Source organism: Plecotus auritus (genome assembly GCF_963455305.1).
Source record: "Plecotus auritus genome assembly, chromosome: 6".
In the NCBI taxonomy this organism is placed as follows: domain Eukaryota; kingdom Metazoa; phylum Chordata; class Mammalia; order Chiroptera; family Vespertilionidae; genus Plecotus; species Plecotus auritus.
In genome coordinates, this window is record NC_137773.1 from 62,674,038 (window position 1) to 62,698,655 (window position 24,618).

Here is a 24,618-nt window from a genome sequence, read left to right on the forward strand (position 1 = left end):
TTTCTGTCCTTAGTACATGAGCATCAACATAGTGTTAAAGACACTTCCTTATAAGGCACTATACACTTCCTTATATGGCTCTTCCTATATTTAAGCATATTTGAATATTTTTTATAAGTAGTATAAATTCAGAGGAGAGTCTTTGTTTATAGCCCCATCTTTTAGTGGGCAGAAAGGAAGCATTGACACCCTGAGGATTTGGCTGAGCAGCTTTGTATTAGCAGGGCATCCCAGGCCAGGGAACCCATGGGTCTCTGCCCTTCTCCCAAGACAGGGCTATTGTCAGTGACAGGTATGTTAAAGATGTGCCATTTGTCCTTTATCCAAGCAATGCTTACTCAGCACTTGCTCTGTGAAAGGCATTGTTAAACACTGAGAAATAGTATTCTCCACTTATTTAGGATTTCACTCTTTTACCATAGCATATAGTTTGTGTTTTGATTTAACTCTATTAACTATTGATTTCTATGTTCTGTTCTCAGAATTTCATCATCCCTAATGCCATTTCAAATTGTCTTCCAAACGGGTTTGAGAACACACACAGTTACAAAATTCAAGTCGACTCATCAAAGTCTTAAATAGAGCAAATAATCCCAACTGACATTTAGTCATAGTTTTGTTGGTCAAGATTAGGGTGAGTGGTTGGCTTTATGAGAAACAAAACCTATACCCTTTTTTAATTCTCAACTAGACAAACTTGGTCTCACCCTGAGGTCTTTCCATGCAGTTCTGCAGTGGTGCTGGGACCTGTAAATGTCAAGGCAGAGGAGCCCTGGCTGGAGCGCAGCCCTGCTGCCACACCACACCTGGCCATGCCACATGGCTTTTGAAGAGCTACCTCCCTCACCTTTCCATACCTAGACCTTCCCATCCGTAGAATGGGGTCAATACCACCTACCACCTCACAGGGGTGTTGTGAAGACTTAGAAGAATGTCAAACATTTTTAATATTTAGGTGAGTGATGACATTAATGGAATCTATACTGTGTAAGAGTTACACGAAAATGGACATTTGGTAGACTGTACCGGACACTGGAAATGTGTTGTTCAAAAGAGCATTTTAATAACTCAAAACAGTATTAATGTATAGACTTCATGGCCTAATTTTTTCATTATTACATATACCAAATAGGGGGCGGGGGAGGACTGCCCTTCCACAATCAAGGAGGAGCTCATCACAAAGATGATATCCTCAGAGGATACCTTTCCCCTTCAGTGCTAGAACCTATTCTCCCCCAGGAATGACATTTCCCACTGGTACCAGGGTGACTCAATGCTCATGGACAATTCATCAGACGGCATCTATGCTTGAGGAATGGTCTTCATCAGATGTGTATTTGTTGACCCCTAGTGACCTTCGCATAATTGTGCCCTGTGTGATGAGGTTTGCATAGCCTTCTTGGTGGGAGAAGGCATAGCTTGAGCGCCGGGCCCGTGGCACCATAGCGATCTCCTCAATTGGTACTTCTTCCACCTCCTCTTTCTCCTCCTCCTCTTCTTCCTGCAGAGTAAAGGGGCAAGCAGGGTCATCAAGATCTCACACTGTGTTGGTTGCTCTTGGGTTACCTGCTCCCAGTGGCCACCATTCATTGACCAGGCTCTTCCATACCCAAGTTGACCCAACTAGAGTCCTCATTGGGACCTGATTCTGGATCAACTACCAAGTGCCTTAAGTGCCCTCTTTTGTCTAAGGCAGGAGAAGTTAACCATGGGGCAGCCATGTCTTCAGCCTGTGTGACAAAACATGGCAGGTCTGTGGCCATATCTTGGTACACTATTCCAGTCAATTCTGTAGCCCAGCCCAGCAGCTTGTCCTTCTAGGTTTCTGTTACCTGAGCCAGTTTAAGTCCCCCAACATTTTTTTTACTGTGGTAAAATAGACATGGAATGTCCCATTTTTAAAAGTATAGCTCAATGTCATTAAGCACATTCATTCACATTGTTGTGCAACCATTAACTCACATCCATCTCTAGAACTTCATCTTCCCAAATTGAAGCTGTTCCCATTAAACACTAACTCCCCCAGCATCTGTTCCCACTATCTACTTTCTGTTTCTATGAATCTGACTCATCTAGGTACCTCCTCCTATGAATGAAACCACACAATATTGTCCTTTTGTGATTGACTTATGTTACTGAGCATAATGTCCTCAAGGTTCATCCACATTGTAGCAGGGGTCAGAATTTCCTCCTTTTAAAAGACTGGGTAATATTCCACTATGTGGATGAACCACACACTATGTTTATCCATTCATCTATGGATGAACAGACACATTTGGGAGTGGTTTTTTTTTTTTAAATATATTTTATTGCTTTTTTACAGAGAGGAAGGAAGAGGGATAGAGAGTTAGAAACATCGATGAGAGAGAAACATCGATCAGCTGCCTCCTGCACACCTCCTACTGGGGATGTGCCCGCAACCAAGTTACGTGCCCGCAACCAAGTTACGTGCCCTTGACCGGAATCGAACCTGGGACCTTTCAGTCCACAGGCCGACGCTCTATCCACTGAGCCAAACCGGTTTTGGCTGGGAGTGTTTTTAATCTCCCTTTGCCTAAACCTTTTCCAGGTCATTTCTGTCATCTCAACCCCCAAGTCCTAGATAATTCATAGTGGAAGTCTGATGAAGTCAGTACTGGAACCAGGAAGTACGGTTTCCTTTCTGGGGTCCCAGAGCCTATTACTTGGCCCCTCATGAGGGCACTGGGTGTGCATCTGGGTCTCCAAACTCCGAACCCCACCTCTACATCTCCTTGGAGTCCCTGCTTCCAGCAATGTTCAGTGGGGACCCCAGTCACCCTCACCTTGAGACGTAGCTGCTTGAGGGCTTGGTAAATGACACGGAAGGCCAGTACAGGCAGGGTGTTTAATGACACATTCAGCATTATCAGCAGCGGGATGTAGGGGTGAAATAACACGTTTTGTTCAACAGCTGGAGGAGACGGGGCAGGGTCATGGCCTGCCTCAGGGTTTAGCCTCCCCAGAGCCTGCTCCAGACCCCTCCTCTTCCTAATACCCACCTCCTTCCTCACCCTTAATCCCCAGGGTGCCTTTGTGAAAATTCTCTTACAACACTGGTCCCACCCATCTCCAGGGCTGGCCACCCTATCTCTTACTGGGAGGCTCACACAGAAAAGGGAAGGTTGTGGGGGAAATTGTGAAGAGCCAGAAGCTCTGGCTGGCCCTAGTTACGACTATGTAGAAGCAGAGGCTGAAGAAAATGGCCAGCACGGTCAGGACTGTCCAGTACTTGATGATGAGGATGACCTGAATGGGAAAAAGGAGTGTTAAACCAGGGGGGCCAGAATTCCAGGCAAGGCTATGTGGAGGAGGTTGAAGGGTGGCACCTGCTAAGGCCTCTCAGGGAGGGTCACCAGGTGATGAAACCTCAATGGCTGGTGTCCAAGGTCCCACTGGGAGTGGGAAGGGAAGCAGCCCTGCTTACCTCCATGGTGACTGATAGCAGACCTGACAGGGACATGACAGTGGCAAAAGACTGATAGTCACTGATGGGCCCAATAATGTCATGGCTGATCCACAAGGTCATGAAGAAGTTGACCAGGGAGGTTACTGTGCCATGGGTGATGGCTTGGAAGAAGACCCAGTAGTTGAAGAGCTCATCCTTCTGGCCAGCAATGTACAGCTCAGGCAGCTCCAGACTCTGCTCATCGCTCACATCCTGGAGAGGGGGTGGGGGTGGAGGAATTCTGGAGGTTGGTTTCCCAGGAACATGCACGCTTGGCATGCCTGAACCATGCATGTGAGAATGATGAGATGGTGAATTTTGTTATCGTTTTACCAGTTTTAAAAACTTAAAAAAGAAGAAATGCTAAGTCTCATTCCTCAGGTCACACCAGGCAGCCTCAAGTACTAATTGTTAGCCCTCTGTGGTTGGTGGCTCCTGTCTGGAGAGCATAGGCATGAGGCGCTTCCATCATCCTAAAGGTTCTACTGGACTGACAGGTCTGGATCACGCAGCCAGACCCCTCTTAAACAGGAGAACCATCTTTTCTGATCTCCCCACTGTGGGATTGAGATTTGGGGGAGGTAGCTGGGCAAGAGAGCTTCATCCACTATCAGGTTGGGCTCTGGTGGGAACAGTAGTACTCTCCCAGCCCCATTCCCACCCTAGCCCAACCCCCCAGGGGGAGAAGGTGGGGCAGAGACAGGAGCATCTCCAGGGAAAGAGGAAGCAAGTCCTTGGCCTGCTCACCTGCTCAAACAGTCCAATGTACAGAACCGGGAGGGTGGTGTACAGCAGGTTGAAGAGCGCCAGGAACCAGCCTTCATACAGAGGCTAATGGTGGAAAGGGATGGGAGAATATGGTTAGTTATAAGCTTTCAGATGCCAAATGGCCAGAAACCGAAATGCTCTTTACCTGAGGAGACCACTCGAGTTAGCTATGCACCTGGGAAGGATTCCTAGTGAGTTAGGAAGTTGCATTATAATCAACGGGTGGGTTATGTTTGGAAAAAAAAGAAAACAGAATCTAATTCTTTTAAAATAGAATCATTGCATGTTTAATATAAGAGCTGTAAGTAAAGAGCTATAGGAGGAAATATGGTTAAAAAGAATGGTTTTTGGTCATGTTAGATTTAGAGAGACATTGATAGGTAAAAAAGAGTTGGAAGAGACCCCAGCAGACAATGAGCTCAACTAACTCTCTTTCCAATGCCTGAATCCAGTCTAGTTAAAGGATATGGAGGACAAAGGGTTTCTGTTCCAAAAGCATTTTTTAAAATGTGGACAAATAGGGACCATATGCTAACCTGACAAGCTTAGAGAAAGCCTGTGTGGCAGTCTTGCAAACTCAGAGATCTAACATAACCACAAAGGATGGTCTAAAATAAAAACTTTAAAAACTAAAAGCAGTATATGGTGGGTAGTCATGTCCTAGGCCTACATCTTCCCTGACGAAGGTCAGTCTTTACCTTAACTGAACCTATGGTCTTTTTGCATGTATGATAGCATATCTTTGGAATGTCACAGTAATTTTCCCTTTTCCAGACCACTCTGTGGAGACCACGAATCCCATTGTTATTGAGTTAATTGTTGATTAACTTTCCTGTACCCACCTATGTAAAAGATGTGTCTAACATTTTACTTTTCATTCAGTTCCTGAGGTTTCCCTGTTTTGTTTTCTCTCACGCACCTCCCTAATTTATCACCAATAGATTTCATGTAACCCACTTGGATCTGCTCTTTTGATTGTAATATATAAAATGAGGTGCAAAACTGCCATTCTCTGGAGCTTTATCTTAATCTGCTGAAATTTTGCTTCCTGGCAATTGTCTACAGTTTGGCTCAAATAAACTCACAAAAATTCTCTATAGATTTGCATGTTTCTTACATTGACAAACATTTTTTAAAAATATTTTATTGATTTTTAGAGAGAGAAAGTTAGGCAGAGAAACATTGATGTGAGAACAAAACATTGATTAGCTGCTCCCTGCATGACCCCCACCAGGGATTGAGCCCAAAATCTCAGCATATTCTCTGACACAGGAATTGAACCAGCAACCTTCCAGTGCATGGAACAACGCCCAACCAACTGAGCCACATTGACCCAGAACCCAAAAACCATTTTAAACCATTTTTGCAAGTAAGCAAAAAAGTAATGGTCAAGAATTTTATAAGAATCAAGTTTCTCACTGCTGGAGAAGTGTCATAAATGAGTACCTGGAAAAGGCTAAGCTGAGCGTTGTCTTGTAGGATTGGAATCAGAAATATCAGTTTAATATACACAAGCTAGATGGGTAGACATATAAATAAGACATAGAGATGTGTCTATCCATGGGCTAATATGTGTACATTTCCTAAATCTGTCTACTGAGAGGATAATAGCACCCAGTGGCACCAAGCACATACTGAGCACTTAGCTCTTGGTGTCTAACACTACCCTTCTCTGATGAAAAGAACCAGATTTCCTTATTCGAGGATTGGGGCAAGGAAAGAATAAAATTAGCCTGGAACCTCTTGTAGCGCCAAAAAAATGAAGATATGCTTAGGGAAAAAAACAGGCCGGGGACAATCAGAGCAATGAAATACACAATAAAAAATACTCAGGAGTCCAAACTGATAAAAATGATGTCCTCAGTAAGACTAGGAACAAAACAAAGATGCCAACCCTCACCATCTCACTGGGAGTTCTAGCCAGAGAAATTAGGTAAGAAAAGGAAATAAAAGGCATCCAAATTGGAAGGGAAGAAAAGGAAAACACTATATTTGCAGATGACATGCAGGAAATCCCCAGGGATCCACCAGAAATCTCCTAGAGTCAATAAAAAGAATTTAGCAAATTTGGAGGGTACAGATCAACACAAAAAACCCCCATCTGTTTCTACAAAAGGGAATTAAGAAAACAAATTCCATGCACAGCAGTATCTAAATGAATAAAATACTTGGAAACAAAAAAGTAAAACAAACAATTATACTTATTCAAGGGTGCCCTCTGGTAAAGCTCCCTCTCAAATGCCTGGATAACAATGACAGCAGCTTATTCTCTATCACAGCCATCTATTTTCAAACAATTTCCTTATACCCATGGGAAACCATCACCCTATGACTCTTCTAAGGCTCTAGGAGGCACACTTATTCTTCACCATGATACTGTCAAGAGTGTCTTAAAGTTAGGACCCAGACCCCAGAATCTTACCTTCTCTGTGGTTCAAGCTTTCCCTCTTTCCCCTGCCTAGAAAGATTTACCCTTTGGAGCATCTGCTGCCCTGCCCTGGCTTCAGAGCTCAAATCTGTCAAACATCCCTGAAAATGTCGGGCTCAAAGCTGACTGAGCAGAAACCATCTCCTCCCTTTATCTATACTCTATACCTCTATGAATGCAGCCATAGAAATGATTGATTGGCCCTGTGACCTCAGGCAAGCCCTGCCCCATGAGGACCCTAGAGTGGAGTAGGCAGTGCCCACCACCCTTCTGGAGGCCATGGGAAGGGCACGGAACCCCAACACAGAGAATCCCCAAAGGCCTGTTGCCTGCAGCGCACCTGAGCAGTGAAGCCACTATAGAAAGCGAACCAGATCTGAACCATCATGATGGCCAGCGTCTTGTAGATGAAGTAGCGCAGGAACTTGCACACTCGCATGTAGGACCAGCGCCCGTGCACCAGCAGCAGTCGCCTCAGGAAGCGGAACTGGGCCAGCATGTAGTCGCTGTTCTGCACCGCCTGCATGCCCTCCTGGCCCGCCAGCCCTACACCAATGTCCGCAGCTGCAGGGGCATACACAGTATGTTGGCCCTGGGCCACCCCCAGCCCACCACAGGCCTTCCCCCCAGACCCAGTGCCCACCACCCACTCTTGATCATGTTGACATCGTTGGCGCCATCCCCGATGGCCAGGGTCACCACCTTCTGGTATTTCTTGACCAGCGCCACAATCAAGGCCTTCTGCTTGGGTGTCACCCGGCAGCAGATGACTGCTGTGCAGCAACAGGCCAGTTCCACAAAGGCCCGTTCCCGCCACACCTCTGGGCTCTGTGGGGTGTTGGAGTCCTTATTCTGCAGCATCGGCCCTGCTGCACTCTTCATCAGCTGGTCCTGGTCAGTAAGGGAGGGTGGGGGCGAGGAGGTACATCACTCTGCCTTCACCCCTCCCCTTAATGAACATCTCCAATTGGCCTCTCCTCCCTCCTGGCCTTCTGTCCCAAACCCCAGTGTGGACTTGACCACATGGGCTCCAGTCCCTCTGAAAACCATATCCTAGCGTGGCTTTCATTTTGGCTTTTCCAACAGCCTGCCCCCACTAGTTCCTCCCAGTTCCCTCCCCCATGTTAGGGACCCCAGTCAAGCCTGAGTTAACACTGACCAGAAATTCTCCACTAACGATCATGGCAGTCATCTTGATCTGAGGCAGGTTGTTCTTGGTCTCCTGGTAGGCTTCCAGGATCTCACTGCAGGGACCCAGTTGGGGCTCAGCCATGCCCAGGAGCAAGCTTCCTTCCATCCTCTACCTCCAGCTGTGCCTCAGTTTCCCCTTCTGGGAATCCAGCCAGGTGGAGGCTGAGGACACTCTGCTGATCCCCAGGGCCACACCTAGGTGGCTATGGGTGTTCGCCATCCCCACCTTCACCCTGCCCCCAACCAATTCAACTGCCCCCACCCCCAACTCCTTACGTTATCTGCTCCTCATTCAGAATGTGCATGTTCTCAGAGAGCAGCTGGCAAGCATAGCCAATGTTCACCGCAGTCTCTGCAAACCAGCCCAGCTCAGCCCCCTGCCTGTGGCCATGTCCAGGCACTCAGCCCACTCCTGGCTATGGCAACTGGTTCAGAAGAGGGTACAACCCAGGCTGGCCAATGAGAGCTTGCCCTGAGATTTTGGCCTGCAGCTCTGAGCAAAAGGGTCTGCACTCTGGCTATCTGGGGCAGGGGCTAAGGGATCATTAGACCTATCCTGCTAGGGCACTTGTAGGAACCCACAAAAATACTTTAAAATCTGAATAAAAAGTATGTTTTCCAGCCTGGACATTCGTCTTTATAACAACACAGCTGTAAAATGTTATTTTAAATATTTTGTGTATGTGCCTCCCACCCACAGAAGCACTAATTCAGAACCTACTGGCACCCACCTGAGGGAGGTGCCAGCAATTTTAATCATCCCATTTTCCTTTCCTAGGACAAGGTGGGGGGCAGGACTGAACCCAGACCAGTGGGATAGGTTGATAATGTAGTGCTTGGGGCATCTATGAGTCCTTTCCCACCCATCAATGGCCACCCTGGGACCTACCTTGCTTGTCCCCTGTGAGTACCCATACTTTGATGTTCCCTTTCTTGAGACACTGGATAGTTTCAGGAACACCATCCTGAAGCCTGTCTTCAATGGCTGTGATTCCCAGCAGCTGGACGGGGAGTGGGCAGGGAACAGACTGACTGAGCGGGGACCCAGCTAACCCCAGCACAAATGGGAGATCCAGGGTCCCAGAGCCAGGGTGCTGGAGCCCCCTCACTTCTTGTGCCATGCCCACCTGGAGGTTCTGCTCTATCTCCTCGTACACCTGGTGCAGGGCTTGGGCCCGGTTCTCAAGAAGGATCTTGGCTTCCTGGTGCCGCTGGTACCACTCCTTGTACTGGTCCTCTTCCACCTTTTTGTAGGCCAGGCACAGTGTGCGCAGGGTCTCCTCAGCAAAGGACTGGGGGCGGGGTGGGTGGGCAGGTGCCACCCTGTCACCTCTGTCTCCCTCTGCTTCTTTCAGCCCCTGCTCCCTGTGCCTAGGCTCCTTGAATCTTGACTGCACTTTCCCATTTCTTAGAGACTAGTTGCCTGCCCTGGAGTCCTGCTCCTGACAGAGCAGAGCACTCTGAGAAGTCCTGAATGAGAGGCCAAGAACATTCTTTGCACAAACCCTGATCCCTCTGCTGGGTGATGCTGGGGATCCAGCAAAGCCCTTGGGCAATCTCAAAGGGTCAGAGCTGGGCTATAGAGTGATAACCTGGTATTACATGTCAGCCCCATATTAGGGTCAGGCAGGAAAGTCTCTCTGGAGGTGGCAGAGCCCTAAGGACCAAAAGATCCTGAGTGACAGAGTGGAGGAAGGCATCCAAGCAGAGGGAATAGTGTGTGCAAAGGTCCTGGGGTATCACATGAGTATGGGAAAATTGGGGTCCTGGGGAATGCCCTGGGGGCAAGGAGAGTTAGTCTAGAGAGGGCAGCAGGACACAGCTTCGAAAGCTTGGCTGAGACATTTGGGGTTCACTCATGGAGACAAAAGATTTGGGGCTGAGTGTGTTTCAGAACCCACGCCTGACTAGAAAAGGTTTGAGCGGGCTGGGAGGATCCAGGGTCAATGCCTAACCAGAGAGGGTCACTGTGTCACTTAGAAAAAAATGCTCTCTCTGTGTAGGGTAAAGGGCACAGCCTGGCCAACTGTATATGACTATCCTGTGTACCTGAGGCCATTTCTTTGCACACCCTCCCTTCTCTTTACTCCCTCTACCAAGCCTCCCTCCCTTCTCACAGGACTCACAGTTAAGGCCTCTTCTGTAGCTGCTTTCACGGTCCTCCCTTTCTTATATACGTCTTTCTTAAGCAGGCGTTCAAAGATGACAGTGTCTGCGCCTTTGGTGTAGAGGTAGATGGAGCCCTCGGGTTTTCGGACTGTGAAAGGAGAGACCTGGCTACCCATAAGTGCTCCCATTCCTGCCCATCTCCATCCCTGGGCCAAGGGCGCTCACCCAGCACGGACATCCGCTTTCGGATGCTGTTGAAGTCCATCATGGCCAGGACCTGGTATACCCGCTGCTCCCCCAGCTCCATCACCGTGATGCTGTCCTGCGTGCGTGCCAGAAACACATAGCCGAAATTCCGGGCCGCTGTAACCAGTGCCTCCTCATCAGGGGATGCTGCCTGGTAGAATAGCTGGTCTGGCAGGGGAGGGGCCATGGGATGGGATGTGGGAGGGGCACATTTGCTGAGAACGTGCTGTCTTTTTTGGGAACCTACCACCCATCTCCAATGGACACAGTTGGTGCTCACCAGATATAAGATAATGGTCTCTTGGGCCAGTACAACCTCTAAGCCAAATAAAAGAAGGTGGGCACTTGGGCCCCCATCTTGGGACCTCCCCTTCCCAGCTCAGTAACAGATCTCCAGCCCCATGCCTGAGCACCCACCCTATAAGGTGGGTAACAGGACCCCTGGGAGTTGGGATGGACAACCTTGAAGGCCAGACCACCATCTCAGAAGCTCCAGTGCCTGGGTAGCCAGCAAAGTACTCACTGTCTTTCTCCTCCACCATCACTGTGTGGCAGATGGCCAGGAGACGCCAGAACTCCCGCACCATCTTGTCCTTGTTGTTGCGCACAATACTCAGGAGCTTCGAGTTTCTGAACAGCAGCTTCCCATCGGCAAATGCGTTCCAGAGGAAGGGGTTCTCTTTATATGAGGCATCCTCCTGTTCTGGGCTGTAGACAGTGCCGTTGATGCAGCACTTCTTGAAGGTCATGATGTTCTGTGTGAGTGTGCCAGTCTTGTCCGAGAAGATGTACCCCACCTGGCCCAGCTGGACATTGAGACTGGTGCTACGGGCTTTGGCAGGCAGGTCCTGGGGAGCATAGTACATCTCCACGTCCCAGTCAATGAAGATACTGTTCCCCAGGTAGATGAATTCAGCTCTGCAAACACATGCTGGGTCACACCCTGTCCTGTTGCCCACCTGAGCTCCCACTTCTCGCTAGCTGAGCAGTGTCTGGGACTCACGTGATGAACATGGCCATGGGCATCATGACACTGAGGAGAATGATGAAGCTCAAGAGTATGAAGAAAGTCTCAGTGGTCAGACTATACACGTGCAACCCAGGCACATAATAGTGCTTGGTCTTGAATTCTTTCACCTTGTTCCAGAAGCCCAAGGTTAAGGCCATAGAGATCAGCACCACGAATATGCAGATCTGCTCAGCAAAGGGAGACAGTAGAGCCTGTGGGGGAACCCAAGGCAGCAACGACACATCACAGTGTAAAAGACAAACAGGAGAGGGGAAGCACCCCCACCCATCAGCATTGGGGAGGAGAGCTGAGAAGAGGTGGCTGGGAGTCCTATGGGGAGGGATCTTGCAGGGGTTTTGCTGGGTTTTGTGGCTGCTATTAAAAAAATTATTACAATGACTTTTATTTAAAAAGACAGTTGATTAGGCTAAAAGTTAAGAATTGTTAAATAAATGTCCACGGAGGGTAGGTGAACATTTTATTATCTCCCGTAGGTTTGGAAAAATTTCAGGATTGAGAAATTTTTTAAAGATTTTGATTACAGTAATATTTTCTGGCCCACAGACCTCTGTTTGTAGGATCAGGCTGCACACATTTTACAGAGAAAGTAAACTAAGGCCTGAAAAATGACAGCCTGGACTTGTCTATGGGAAGGGCCCTTTCCCTTCCCTCTTTTGTGTCCCTCAACCCTCACCCCAGGGCAGGGGCTCTGTGAAGCTCACCATGATTACCAGCTTGTTCATCAGACGGTCTATCTTGGTCCTCTTCAGATGGACCTTGCCACAGTTCCTCATGATCTTTGTGTCAAAACCTGCATGGTTTGCATCCATCCATCTGTCTACCTGCCTGTCCATTCACCTCACCCTCCATCCCTCTGTCACCCCACCCCTCTACACATCCATCCACATACCTGACTAGCCACCCATCCAAGGGGGCTGGCTCAATATGTTTATTTCCACAGTTTTAGAACCCAAGGCTCCATAGAAGCTGTGCCAAGAGCCCCACATCTTGTGACAGCAGACACTCAGCAGGTAGGCCCTGGCCTTGTGACTTCTTGCCAACAACTTCAGGGTTCTCACCCACCCCCACCAGAGCAGCTCATGCTGCAGAGGCCCTAGAGTAGTCATACCAGCATAGATGACCATTCCATAGCAGGTGTCCGTGTTTCGAATCTTGCAGCCACGTAAAAGGATGTTGCCACTGTCCAGGGAGTATTTCTTGCCCTCCCACTCCAGGTGCCCCGTAAAGTAGTGCATTCGACTGTTGGGTTCCTCACACACCACCTTGCCTGTGAGCAACAGAGCAATCAAGGAGCTGAGAGGCATGCCTGGGGTAGGGCCATGCTTCTCAATGCAGGGTAGGGCAGGATGTGGGGAACACTTCCCATCACTTTCTGGCTCCAGCCACCCTCACACTGCCCAAAACTTGTCCCACTGGCACTTCCATCCTCCTGCCATGCAGCCTCCTCTCCTGGATGCTCCAAAAGCTGGTTCTATTAAGTCTCAGGGCCTTTGTACATGCTGTTCCCTCTGCCAGGACTCGCACCTCCTCAAGAAAACCCTCACTTCTGATCCCTACCCCTACCCCCACTACGCCCCCTTCCTCCTAGTTACAATTCTGAGAGGTCACTAGACATTTACTCCTGCCAGTGGTTTCTCGAATACCTGTGAGTTCCAGCCTCATCTCCATCATGCTGGGGACTTTGGGACCCAGACCAGCATCCGGCAGACAGTGCCTAGTTCTCCATGTAAGCTAGGCTTTTCCTCAGATATCATGAAAACAAATGCAACCAGTGCTTGAATATCAGGAACAAAAGGGTTGTGGTTCAAGAGAAAAGATTCTGCTCCAGCACCAATTAGAGTAACTTGTTTTTGCAACAAGACAGGAAAAAAAATAATGTGTCCCCTTGCTGGGCCTTGGGCAAACAGTACTTGTAACCCACAGGTGTGAAATGTCTCACTTTCCAGTTGGGAAATAAAAATATACTGTAATGGGTGAGTCAGTTCCCTATCTCTGTACACACAACATGCTGCTTTTTTGATTAAACAACCAAAAACATTTAACGTGATCAATGTTTTAAAAATAAAAATGCCTGATAAAAGAGTGCTGCATGTTTTGTAACAGTAAAAGAAAACACCCGGACTGTTACATGGATTCAAAGGACATGAAACAGGCCTGGATAAGCTAGTCTGTTAAAAGCTATTTCACCTCCCTCCAGCAAATGCCATTGCCATTCCCCAAAACCCAGTGAGGTGGGGAAATTTCATGCCCACTGTACAGAGGGGCAGACAAAGGCCCAGATGGTTGGATGGTGGATGAGCTGCTACCTCTTACCTTGGAAGGAAGCCATACTCTTTACAGTGGTCAGCCCATGATGCGTAACTAACAGGGCCTGCCTATACTTCAAGTTGGTCTCCCTGGTGATGAGAAGGGGAGCGAGGTAAGAGGTAGGAACAGATAGCACCCAGGCAACATGTCCTCAGCCCCTTTCAAAAGTCACTCAGACATTTTCACTGAGCCCCTACTATGCATGCCAGCTGCTCATCAGTAGGCTGAGGCCCAGAGAGGGAGAAAGCCTTGCCCAAAATCACACAGGGCATTTTCAAAATGGCTGAAGCCAGACTCCAGGCCTTCTTTTGGGCAGGTGTACTTGGAGCACAGTAGGGCTTCCAGAAATGTTGGTGCAAAGAAAATGGGTCCCTTCACCTGATTTAATGTTATTGCCCCCTGCCAGCTTGCAGGTGCCCCACAAATGCTCCCAGAATGAATGACCTAAATATCCCAGTGGACTTGGGGAGTCACATGTTGTGGCTATTGGGGAATGAGGAAGGCCTTGCTGGCTCCCATGCCCCCAAACCCCTACTGATAACCCACATCTCACCCATCGATGTCAGCTGTCTCCACATAACACAAGCTGCTGGGCTCCGTGCTGGCCAGTAAGAGCATATCGGCCTGGGGTGGGGAAGGGAGGGATGGGAGGAAGGAAACAGCATTGCAGGGGTGGAGAGGAGAAAGACAAGCGGGAAGGCAGGCCCTCCCACCCCCACACTAAAAGTGGGAAGTTCTGGGCCAGCTGACAGCTCACCGGGACAATGTTTGTGTCATGCAGACGGACCAGGTCCCCCACATGCAGGTCCTTCCACTTTTTACACAGAAACCTATGGTGGGGGGGGGGGGTGGCAGGTGTAAGAGAGGGCCCCAACCAGGCCCATCTTTGAAACCCCTGGCCCTCTTGCCACCCTGAAGCTGAAAGAACTTCAGGAAGTTAGGGCTACAGATGCCTCCGTGGTGCTTTGCTCCCCTGTGTATCCACCTACAGGTCTTTGGGGGAGGGGGGTTCTTAGCCCACATAAGAAGTACAACCTTCCCTAACCTTGCCCCCTTCCCCCAGTTCTTTGTCCAAGTCTCTTCAGAACTTCTCTGCCTCACTTTTCCGCTGAACTTTCAGGCCTGCAAGGGTTAACAATCAGGTCCTCAGCCTCTGTCCTCATCACAGGGCACAGCCCCAGGCCTGGTAGACAGCAGGCATCTAATAAATAATGGCTGGGTGCCTGTCACACATCAGACTCAACCAAGATGTCTGGGGGGCATGGAGGGTTCTGGGCACTCTGCTGGGCATTCCTCCCTGATATGTACACACACACACACACATACACACACACACACACTTGTGCTGGAGTTCCCTTCCTCAGGATAAACTCCCCAACACAGCACTAGAGGCCTCACCTCTCCCCCACCAGCATCTCGCAGGGCCTGTTGTTGACGGTGCTGTCACTCCTATGTCGCCCCTGAGTCAACAGGGATGGGTCAGAAGAGTAGCCCTGCCCCAGCCTTGCCCCCATGCCCCCACTCATCCTGCCCCCACACCACCCTGGTGAAGGGCCTAGGTGCATAGCAGTTCCAGCTCATACACATGGCCCCTATAGTGAGCCCACACCAGCCACATCTGTCCAGGGACCCTGGTGGGGGAAGTGGGAACTGCTGGGACAATAGCTATTGGCAGCAAGGACCAAAGGGTCATGTGCCTGCACCTGTCCCTTGTGGAAGCAAGACAAGGACCCCATCCTGCCCCCAACCCCCTCCCCAGCAGTCCCATGACTCTACTTACGATGTCATCCACCAGGTCTCGGATGGCCCGGATGAGGAGGAGGCAGACAAGTGGGGCAAAGAGCGTGAACCAGGGCATCGTGGAGATCTCAGGAAAGACACCCTGACAGACACAGTGGTTCACACCGACCCACCACCCTGATACTCCCCACAACTGCCTCCCCCTGACCTCCCATCTAGCCCCTCAACATGGCATCCTGTGTCCCACCTGCCAACACCACCTGGGCCCAGGGCCAGCCACCTCCCCCCACAAACCTTGGGACAATGGCCTATTTCCACACACTGCCCAGAACTCCCCCCCTAGCAAACTCATCTCCCTTCCATGCCCAGGTCCCATGTCACATCTCCCAGGAACCCCAAGCATGTTCCCTCCTCAGAGCCTTGGGTTCACTATTTCCCTCACTATAGTTCTGATTTTCCCAGTCACCCTTCAGGCCTGAGCTCCAAGTGAAATGCAGACAAGCCTGGCTGGGAGAGTGGGTCCCCTTTCCATCACTGGGCCCTGCCATGTGTTTTAATGAGAGTGGGTGTCAGGGCAACTGCTGGGTCCTCAGTTTCCAGCGTAGGACCTGTACACAGTATGTTCATGGGATTGATGAAGAAAAGGAGAGGGTCAGACCAGAATGAGCTGTTGAGTAGGGGGTCAGGGTGCTCTGTAAACTGCCCACCCAACTGAGACAGGCCGACATCTGCCCTTCTGGCAGGGCCACCCAGGTGCTGGGAAGTAGCCCTGCAGGTCCCTAGAACCTGCTCTCAGCCCTTTCCTCCTCACCCTTTGGAGTCAGCTGGGTGGATGGGGCCAAGGGGGTCATGTGGCCAAGGCTGTCTATCCTGGGGAGAGGCTGCACTCTCCTTGGACCTGAAGGAGCCACTCATTCACCTTCATTGCTGAATGTCTATTGAGCACCTCCTGTGTGCCAGGCCCTGGGCTAGGCAGGGGGACTCAGCTACCGCCCAGTGTGTGAGGAGCCAGACACTGCCCCACCCCCGCCTCCCTATCCAACCAAACAACCAACCTCGGAGACAGACACACTTATCCTCCCACCACCACCAAGTCTACAGAGCCATGTGTCAAAGGTGGTCAGGTAGGGCTTCCTGGAGGAGGCAATTCCAGCAGGTGGAAGGAATGGTGTGTGCACAGGTGCTGACCCCTGAGGCCACCCCCACCCTGCCCTACCTGGAGAATGATGATAAAAAGGAAGTAGGAGTTGGACATTCGGTGGAACTGCTCATACAGGTTTAAGGGCAGGAAGGAGAAGAAGTTGTACTTGGCTGTGTGAATGATGTTGCCCTAGAATGAGAGCCAGCATGGGGGCACTGCCCAGGTCAGGACTCCACCTTGGCCTCACCCCACCCTTTAGCTACTATCAGCAATAACTGAGCACCCAGTGCATACAAAGTCTCAAACCAGATGTACTGAGTGCTAGCTGAGTGCCAAGCCTTGAGCCAGCATTAATTGAGCCCCTACTGGATGCAAAGACTCATAGAAGAGGGCTGTGACCCCCGTATTTCTCAAAGTGAGTCACACACATGAAAAGATTTTAGGTAGAGCCTGATGTACTTTGAAGGTTTAATATTAACTTATTTTAACGCGAACGGGATGGGGGAATGGCAAGTAAACACAGGACATTCAAGCACCAAACTGGTGATTTGCTCATGATTAAAACTGGGGGGTGGGGGGGAGAGGCTGAGTGGGAGGAGGGAGGAGAGAGCCTTGGGGCTGGGGCCACCCACCTTGTACTTCCTCCTCTCCCAACACAGGAAGGCCTTCTCCTTGAACTGGTTGTTGTAGGTCCTGTCATTGGCCTTCACCTCCCAGGTGAACACTGAAGAGGGAGAGTGGGGAGTTGCAAGGGGTGTAAACCTGCCTAATGATCCCCCAGAGGAGGCTCATGGGCACCTGGGGAACCTGGACGCCGGGGAGCCTGGCTCTTGGCCACGGGTGTGGGAGCTGGTCGGCCACCAAGTGTGGACAAGGGCCGAGCTGCTCCGCGGTCTGGGCGCCATAGCCCTGAGGGCGCAGAGCACAGGCCCACCCCTTCTGCAGACGGGGTCAGGGCCCAGCGGCTCCCCCAGCCTGGGCAGCCCAGCCACAGCCCCCAAATCCAGAGTCTAGCATTCAGTCATAGGGTTTGGAACTAGTTGGAACCCCACGAGAACCCCGTGGTGAGTCTGCCGAATGGGTTTGGGGGTCTCCCCGTCAGCTACACCTCTGCCATGCTCCTTGGCTTCCTCCAGGGACCCCACCAGCGGCCCCACAGCACGCACCTGCCTTCTCCGCCTCCTCCGCCTCCTCCCGGGGCTCCGCAGAGGGCAGGCTGCACACGCTGGTGGAGCTGTTGGGGAGAGGCGCCCAGGTCACACCGGAGGCCCAGCCTTCGCAAGACACTGTCCATTAGCTCTGCCGTCCCCAAAATGTCACCTCCCACTTTCAGGGCTCCCCTCTCTCCGGCTGCCCCGCCCCCCTGCCCGCCACTGAGCCCGCTGCCCCCCCGCTACCCCCCCTTCCCACATGGATACCATGCCTCCCCAGCGAGGGGCTCCCTCCTTGTTGACCCCCTACGTGGGCCCGGGGTCAGAGGTCATGTCACTTAGTGTGGATACAGGGCCAGGCTGCTCGTAGGTCTGAGTGTGATCTCGAGGCCGTCATCACCATGATGGAGGCAGACATCAGGCTTTCCTGAGCCCGGAACCTCCCCACCGCCTAGTTCATGGTCACTCCTTCCATCGGGAATGCGTCTCACAGCCGCCACCCCCCCCCCCCCCCCCCCCGCCCCGCAGCAGTTCCCCAAGTCCTGCCCGCATGCCTGGTCTAAGGCCTCCTCACCCCTCTGGTTTCCGCTCGGGGTCCTCTGGCGGGCTCAGCTTGAACAGGCACCTCTTCCGGGCTCCCCCTGTGCCCGGGCTGGTCCCCATCCTGGGTTTCATCGCTCTCTCTCCTCGGAGCTGCTTTCGCTGTCTGGGCGGCTGCTGAACTTGGAAACCTCCGGGGGGGGGGGGGGGGGGGGGGGGGGGGCGGGGCGGCCAGGCCGGACCTAGCGGAGCCGTTAGAGCCGCTAGAGCCGCTAGGGGGCTGTCAACGGTCAAGCCGCGAGCTGCGCAGGCACGGGGCGGGGCTTAAGGGCGTTGCTGGGGGCGGGGCCATGACGAGTGGGCGTGGCCTCAGGGGCGGGGCCGGGGGGCGGGGCTGGGGCCGAGGCTGAGTCAGGAGTGGGGCCAGCATAGGGGGCGCTGCAGTGGGTCAGTGGGCAGGGTCTTGCACAGTGGGGTGGGATGGAGGGGGTCTTAATAGGCACCAGGGTATTAGGGTCGGGACCTGGTAAAACTGGGCCTGAGTAAGGTGGATTGGGGCCAGCGGAAGTGGGGCAGGGCCAGGATGGGACTGGGTACTTGGGTGGGAGTCTGAGCCGCCTGGGTTTTCTCACCTATAAGCTGGCAGAGACCATCCCAACGCTAGGACGAATCCCAAATGCCATCCGGCTCCGTCCTGGTGTGTGCCCACTCAGCCGCAGCCTGGGCTCTTGGTGGGGAACTTCCTGAGGGAGGGGATGGGAGTGGGAGGCAGTGGTGAGGCTGGGGCAGCCTCCAGTCGGAGATGGGGAACTAGAGCCAGGTAGGGCCAGGGCGGGAGGTGCGTGGAAGGGGCCACTACAGTTACCAGTTATGGTCCACTTGAGAGCTGGGACTCAGGGGGCGGGGCAAATATGGGGGCACAAGGGAGATGATAAAGTTCCATGTTTCACATTTTCACTTTTAGGAGCTCCCAGAAGGGCGGAAGTTAGGAAGGCAGTGGGCTCTAGGTACCTTCCCTACAGCCCTGGGGTCCCTCACTTTGGCCCAGTACTGACCCAACAGATGGGGTGCCTGTGTTTGACTCTGTGCCCTAGTGTCTTCCCCCCACCTGAGTCTGGGCTCCCCTTGAGGCACTAGCATCACTGATGAGCAGATGTTGGGTGAGGGAATGAGTGACAAGCGGGGATTCCACCTTCCCCATTAGAGCAGCAACCTCTCCATCACATTTTTTTGGAAGCGGGGTCTGCATGCCCTGCTTGGCCTCCTAGGGGTGCCAAGTAAACCTCTCCTTTGATTATTCATTCTCATGCACCCAACAAATGTTCATCCAGCCCTACCCAAGTCGTTAATGAGAAAGACCCCGGGGAAGGGGCTTTAGGAGAGACCTTGCTGGGTGCAGCTGTGAGGAGCGGTTTGGGATCCTGACTTCCTCTCTGGGACAGTAACAGCAGGGAGAGGTGCTTCCTGAGCAGCGAGAAATGGGTTTCAGCCTCCAACAGCCAATGGGCTTGGCAAACTGGAAAGGGTGCAGACACCACACAGAAACGGGTTTCTGTGAAGCCACTGGCAACCACTTTAGAAAACTCCTGTTTAACAAAAGGGGAGGGGTAAAGTCAATGGTTACAAGAACAAGCCCCAGAGGGATGTAACAGCCACAGGGGCCTGACTGGGCCACGCCCTGTCCTCCCCCAGGACCCCAGGACCTGGAAAGGAAGCCCTGATGCAGCTGTGGCCTAGGAAATCCCTAGGGGAGGGGCTCTGTGTCCTCAGCGGGGTCCTGCCCTCTTGACCTTTAGCAAAAGCCAGAGAGACAGGGTAGCAGTGTTATGCTCAGATTTCAAGATCCCCAAAGACCACCAGGGAGCCGAGTCCAATGCAAAAGCAAAGAGCCTTTATTCAAGCTCGAGCTCCGTCTCTCCACCTCTACCGACGCAGCGGCAGGATGCAAAGAGCCCTGAGTTTCAGAAGTACAGCAACTTTATAGGGCTTGGGGTCGGGTGATGGGGTGATGCTCGGACCACTGAGTTGGCTGATTGCAATTGGTCGGGTGAGGGCTAGGGTCCAGTTACACAAAGACAGGATGAGGGCCAGCATACTTTTGGCCTTTGGTTATTTCCCTAGCATTTCTTATTGGCTGATTTAAGGGTGGGTTGGGAAACTGTCTGTGGTTTTTTTTTTCATTTTTTTTTTCTTTTCAGAAAGGGGTCATGTCGGGGACATAGTTACACAAGATGGAGGACGGACGCAGTACAAAATGGAGTTAGTCCTGCTCTGCCCTTTCAGCAAGGGCCTCCTCCTGGCAGACTTCCAACACCTTTATGCTCCTAACATCAGGACCTGGGGACCACCACCATCTTCTGTCCCACAAGGCTTTTTCTGGCTTCATTTTTCACTTCGAATAAATTAAAAGCAGAATCCTGAACAGCCCTGGCTCTCCCACCCCCAAGAACCAGAACAACACACAAATAGGGTAGGATTCGGGGCACTGGGCACACACATTTCCAGGGATGGGCAAACAGCACACAGTGGACTGTGGCCACCCTGCCCTTTCCATGGTAGCTTCTTGGACATTCAACCAGACTTGGCTGCCGGCTTCCAACAAGGGGCAGGTCCTGGCCAAAGGGAGCAGCTTGGAACCAGAGCTGACTTTCCTGCTCCCCCATTGGAGCAGGTCCTGCCACAGAGACAATGTCTTCCTCAGTGTGTGGCTCCATACCTGGCATGCCAGGATATCTAAAATCCATACATTTACCATACATGTATTCTGTCCCGGCCTGGGGGTGGTGGAGAGGGGGTTGAGACATTCGAGGCCAGAGAGGATTGAGGCATTGAGGGGAGAAGGGTTGAGGCATTGCTGGGGAGAGGGGGAGGCTGTGGGCCTTCACAGATAGCTCCCAAGTGAGGGCAGGGCTCCACATGCTCAAGAGGTTCGGAGACAGAAAGGAAACGGGGGTATGTATATGACACTGAGCCAGGGCTAAAGTAATGCACCGTGGGGGCGTCAAAGGGTCATTGCAGGAAGATAAGAAGGGCAGATATTTTGTAGTTTCCCTGCTACATAAATAGGTAAAAAGTCAGTTCTGGTGATAACTGTTGTTGTGAGCCAGGCTTCTGATTTAAATTCTTCTAGATAGTTAAGATGGGGAGGCAGAAGTTTCTCTTGAGCCCACTGGGTCTCAGTTACCTTTAGCACAAAATAATCTGCATACCATAGAGACACATCCTGGGTGGCTCATTCTGAACCCGACACCATGAATGAAGAGAAATACTATAGACAGAATCAGAAATACAATTCACTCAGCTCTTCAAACGTCCTTGGTAAATAACTGATACAGTGTAAGTGTGTTTCCTAGGTGCAAAATGATAAATGTGCTCAAGTAGAAATAGAAAAGAAAGGCCCTCACCACCCAACCAACTCTGATCTAATCCCATTAAATAATTTTCCATTTGTTTTTGCATTCAATTAGCTACCAGTGTAAAAGTAAATGATGCAAGCAGTCTGCTTTTATTTAGAATGAGTGACTATTTTATTACTGGATATGTGAAAAAACATTTTTGTAATATGCATGACATGGATTTTATGGTTCAGAAAATGAAGAGAAGTAGAAATATATAAAAATATAAAATATTTTATAAAAAGTTTTTCAGTACGTTCCCCATGACTGTTTAAATATTAGAAATACTTTTGTTGGTATATCTGTTTCTCTACATAAATATCTCACTAGAAATTAATTCCTGAATCCTTTTTTAAAATAACTTTTTACTAGTGATGCTTATAGGATAATGAATTAAAATTAGGTACCATAATATTTTCTTGCATTTGAGTGACTTTTTATGCATTTTTGACAAATGAATCTAAATTACTAAGCAGTTGTTACTGTGGTTAACAGTAGATGCCTGAATTGTATGACTTTGATTTTTCTTGTGCTTTATCAACCTCACTGATTGTCCATTTTTAAAAATTTTCTTTTAAGTTAAGGTAAATTATTTCACACCACATAAAATATGATATTTCCTAACTTAAATTATGTAACACACACTAAGAGCTAGAATTAACAACAGTGCTTGTGGGGGAAAGATGAAAACTAAGATATTAGGCCATACGGGAGGTTTCACACTTGCTTCTTTTTGTACAACTGCCTACATACAAGCACAGAGCATGAACTAAACAGAAGGGTCTAAGCCTCTCCTGGTAGTAATTGAATCATGGTGCCTGTGAAATATACACCAGTGTATATACCCTCAAGTGGGTGACAAATACTGTGGATAAATTTAGGCCCCTGATCAAGTCATGCTGATATGAAGGCTGGACCTGCCAATCAAGTGTAACCATGTGGCTTCAGATACAAAGGTATTGGCAAATTTTGTTCCAAGATATTCTGGTGTTGCTTTTGCTTTCTGCTGAAAACAAAATGCTTAAATATAGATTTCTATTCTATAAAGTTTCTTAAAGATCCATAGTTTAAATTATATATATGTATATATATGTATATACACACACACATATATACCTGACACACAATCATAGTATAAATGATGGATATATATATATATATATATATATATATATATACACATTATATATATATATTTGATACATATGTATAATGCTTTCATGAATTCTGTTACTTGTATTAAATCTGCTCTTCAAGTTTTCAAAGGTGCTTGGCATTCTTAGCTATATTTGAAGCTGATTAGTGTTAATAACATTCCATAATATTAATATTAACAAGGCCTTGACAGATACTCTCTTTTTTGCCTTTATAATTTTTCTATAAAAATATTGCTGTTTAGATAAGAAGAGTAGTAATCATATAACTTTAAACAACAGGAGCCATATTATCATAGCAAGCCAGAGACTACATGGCAAGCACTGTCTCAGTAAGATTCTGTGACGGCAAGATACTCTGGAGACTGTTCTGTTTGAAGGAAGAGGCCATAGAGTCCCTTTCTTTGGAAGATAAAGAGCAATGCTGCCATCTAGTGTCTATGAACTATAAGACAAGGGTTGATATTTTCCTTTATGAGCATCAATTCTAAATGACCTGGATCACACTGAGGAGAAAGACAAGGACCTGGGCTACAGAGAAGTAAAAGGCTCAGCTTCAGTTTACTGTCTGACCTTACAGCTATCTAACAGAGTGTTTACATTTGTGAGAAAGAGCAGAGTTTGAATGACTGTTTATTGCTGACATTAAAATAACTACCGGTAGTGATTTCCATAATCACTTTGTGTGGACTCAGACTTCCTGCCAATGGAGACAGCTGATCACTGAAGAAAGAGAAAGAGAGCTTAAGGAAATGGTGTCAGAGGCTGTGATCTAAGCACTCATTTAAAAGCCCTGGAATGGCAGACATCCCTAGGATGCCGACTGCTGACCATGAGTACTCCTCTCTGTGGGAAAGACCTCGCGCAGAACTTTGCCCTGCCTTAGACTCTGTTCCATAGCCCACATTCCCACAACGCTGCAGGACTCACCAGAAGCCAATTGGATATTTTCATCTATTGTAACTGTCTCAGTCCGTCATCAGAGAGAAACCACTGGCCAGGTTATCATGTAAACAGGCCATAAGATTACACAATCTGAGGAATCTGGGCCATATCTGTTTCACCCAAGTTTAAACATTTCTAGAAATACCTACAGAAAATGAATATGATTCAAGGAGAATATTGTGTCTAAATTTCTTCTCTCTAGATCTGGTTTCATTGAGGTATACATATATAGTGGGTATCCGATATCTTTGAGTGTCCCAGAGGTAAACTTCAGCACCAGAACTATGCCCCATTGTTGCCTCCAAAGTACACCTAACTCCCCACATTGGGCTCTGCTGACCTTGAAAATTCACAGAAGTTTCCACTCTCACTTAGGCAACTATACACCAAATGATAAATGAGAACTAGGCAGGAAAAACAAGCAGCAAATTTCTCTGTTGTAGGGAAAGTGTATATTTTCTTAATAATTTACTTATCCTATATAATAAAAGCCTCAAATGCAAATTGACCAAATGGCAGAACGACCTGTCGAACAACCGATCACTATGACATGCATTAGGGGACAGACGCTCAATGCAGGAGCTGCCCCAGCCCACAGACCCCAGGCCAGCCAAGCAGAGAAAGGTAACCGGCGGCGGTGGGGGGGCAGGGCCGGCGAGTGGGTGGCACCAGTCTGGTCAATGCAGATGCCAGTGGGGGCCCTCCCGATCACCCCACTAGTCGCCTCACAGATTGGCCCTGATCACCGGCCAGGCCTAGGGACCCTACCCATGTACACATTTTGTGCACCGGGCCTCTAGTTTGATCATAATGAGCATGTGTAATTCTTGTCCCTCAAATATTTTTCTTTCTTGAGATCAGATGTGTTTTCCATTATTATAATTTAATAATTAAATAGAACAACCGTTATGTTCTAAGATGACATTTGTCAGATGGTCTTCACCAATTGCTCACAAAAGCTCTACTAAGGAATTCCTCCTGCCTATTTGGGTTGGTGCCAAGGACTC

The 24,618-nt window shown here is 49.6% G+C and overlaps 1 protein-coding gene across 1 annotated transcript; it reads right to left on the reverse strand.

The window, feature by feature from the left end:
- Positions 1-1,291: 1,291 nt before the first annotated feature.
- LOC308251653 (phospholipid-transporting ATPase IK-like) lies at positions 1,292-18,240 on the reverse strand (the record flags this gene model as incomplete). The annotated part of the gene is made up of 26 exons (XM_080675396.1): positions 1,292-1,501; positions 2,805-2,932; positions 3,129-3,267; positions 3,446-3,679; positions 4,214-4,297; positions 7,003-7,226; positions 7,313-7,553; positions 7,822-7,906; positions 8,130-8,205; positions 8,743-8,854; positions 8,981-9,145; positions 9,980-10,110; positions 10,188-10,376; positions 10,732-11,126; positions 11,212-11,402; positions 11,940-12,028; positions 12,347-12,505; positions 13,552-13,634; positions 14,099-14,169; positions 14,303-14,375; positions 14,944-15,005; positions 15,326-15,427; positions 16,502-16,615; positions 17,059-17,150; positions 17,593-17,660; positions 18,152-18,240. The coding sequence occupies 26 exons, from the start codon at positions 18,238-18,240 to the stop codon at positions 1,292-1,294; spliced, it is 3,606 nt and encodes a 1,201-aa protein (XP_080531522.1).
- Between the last annotated feature and the right edge of the window lie 6,378 nt (positions 18,241-24,618).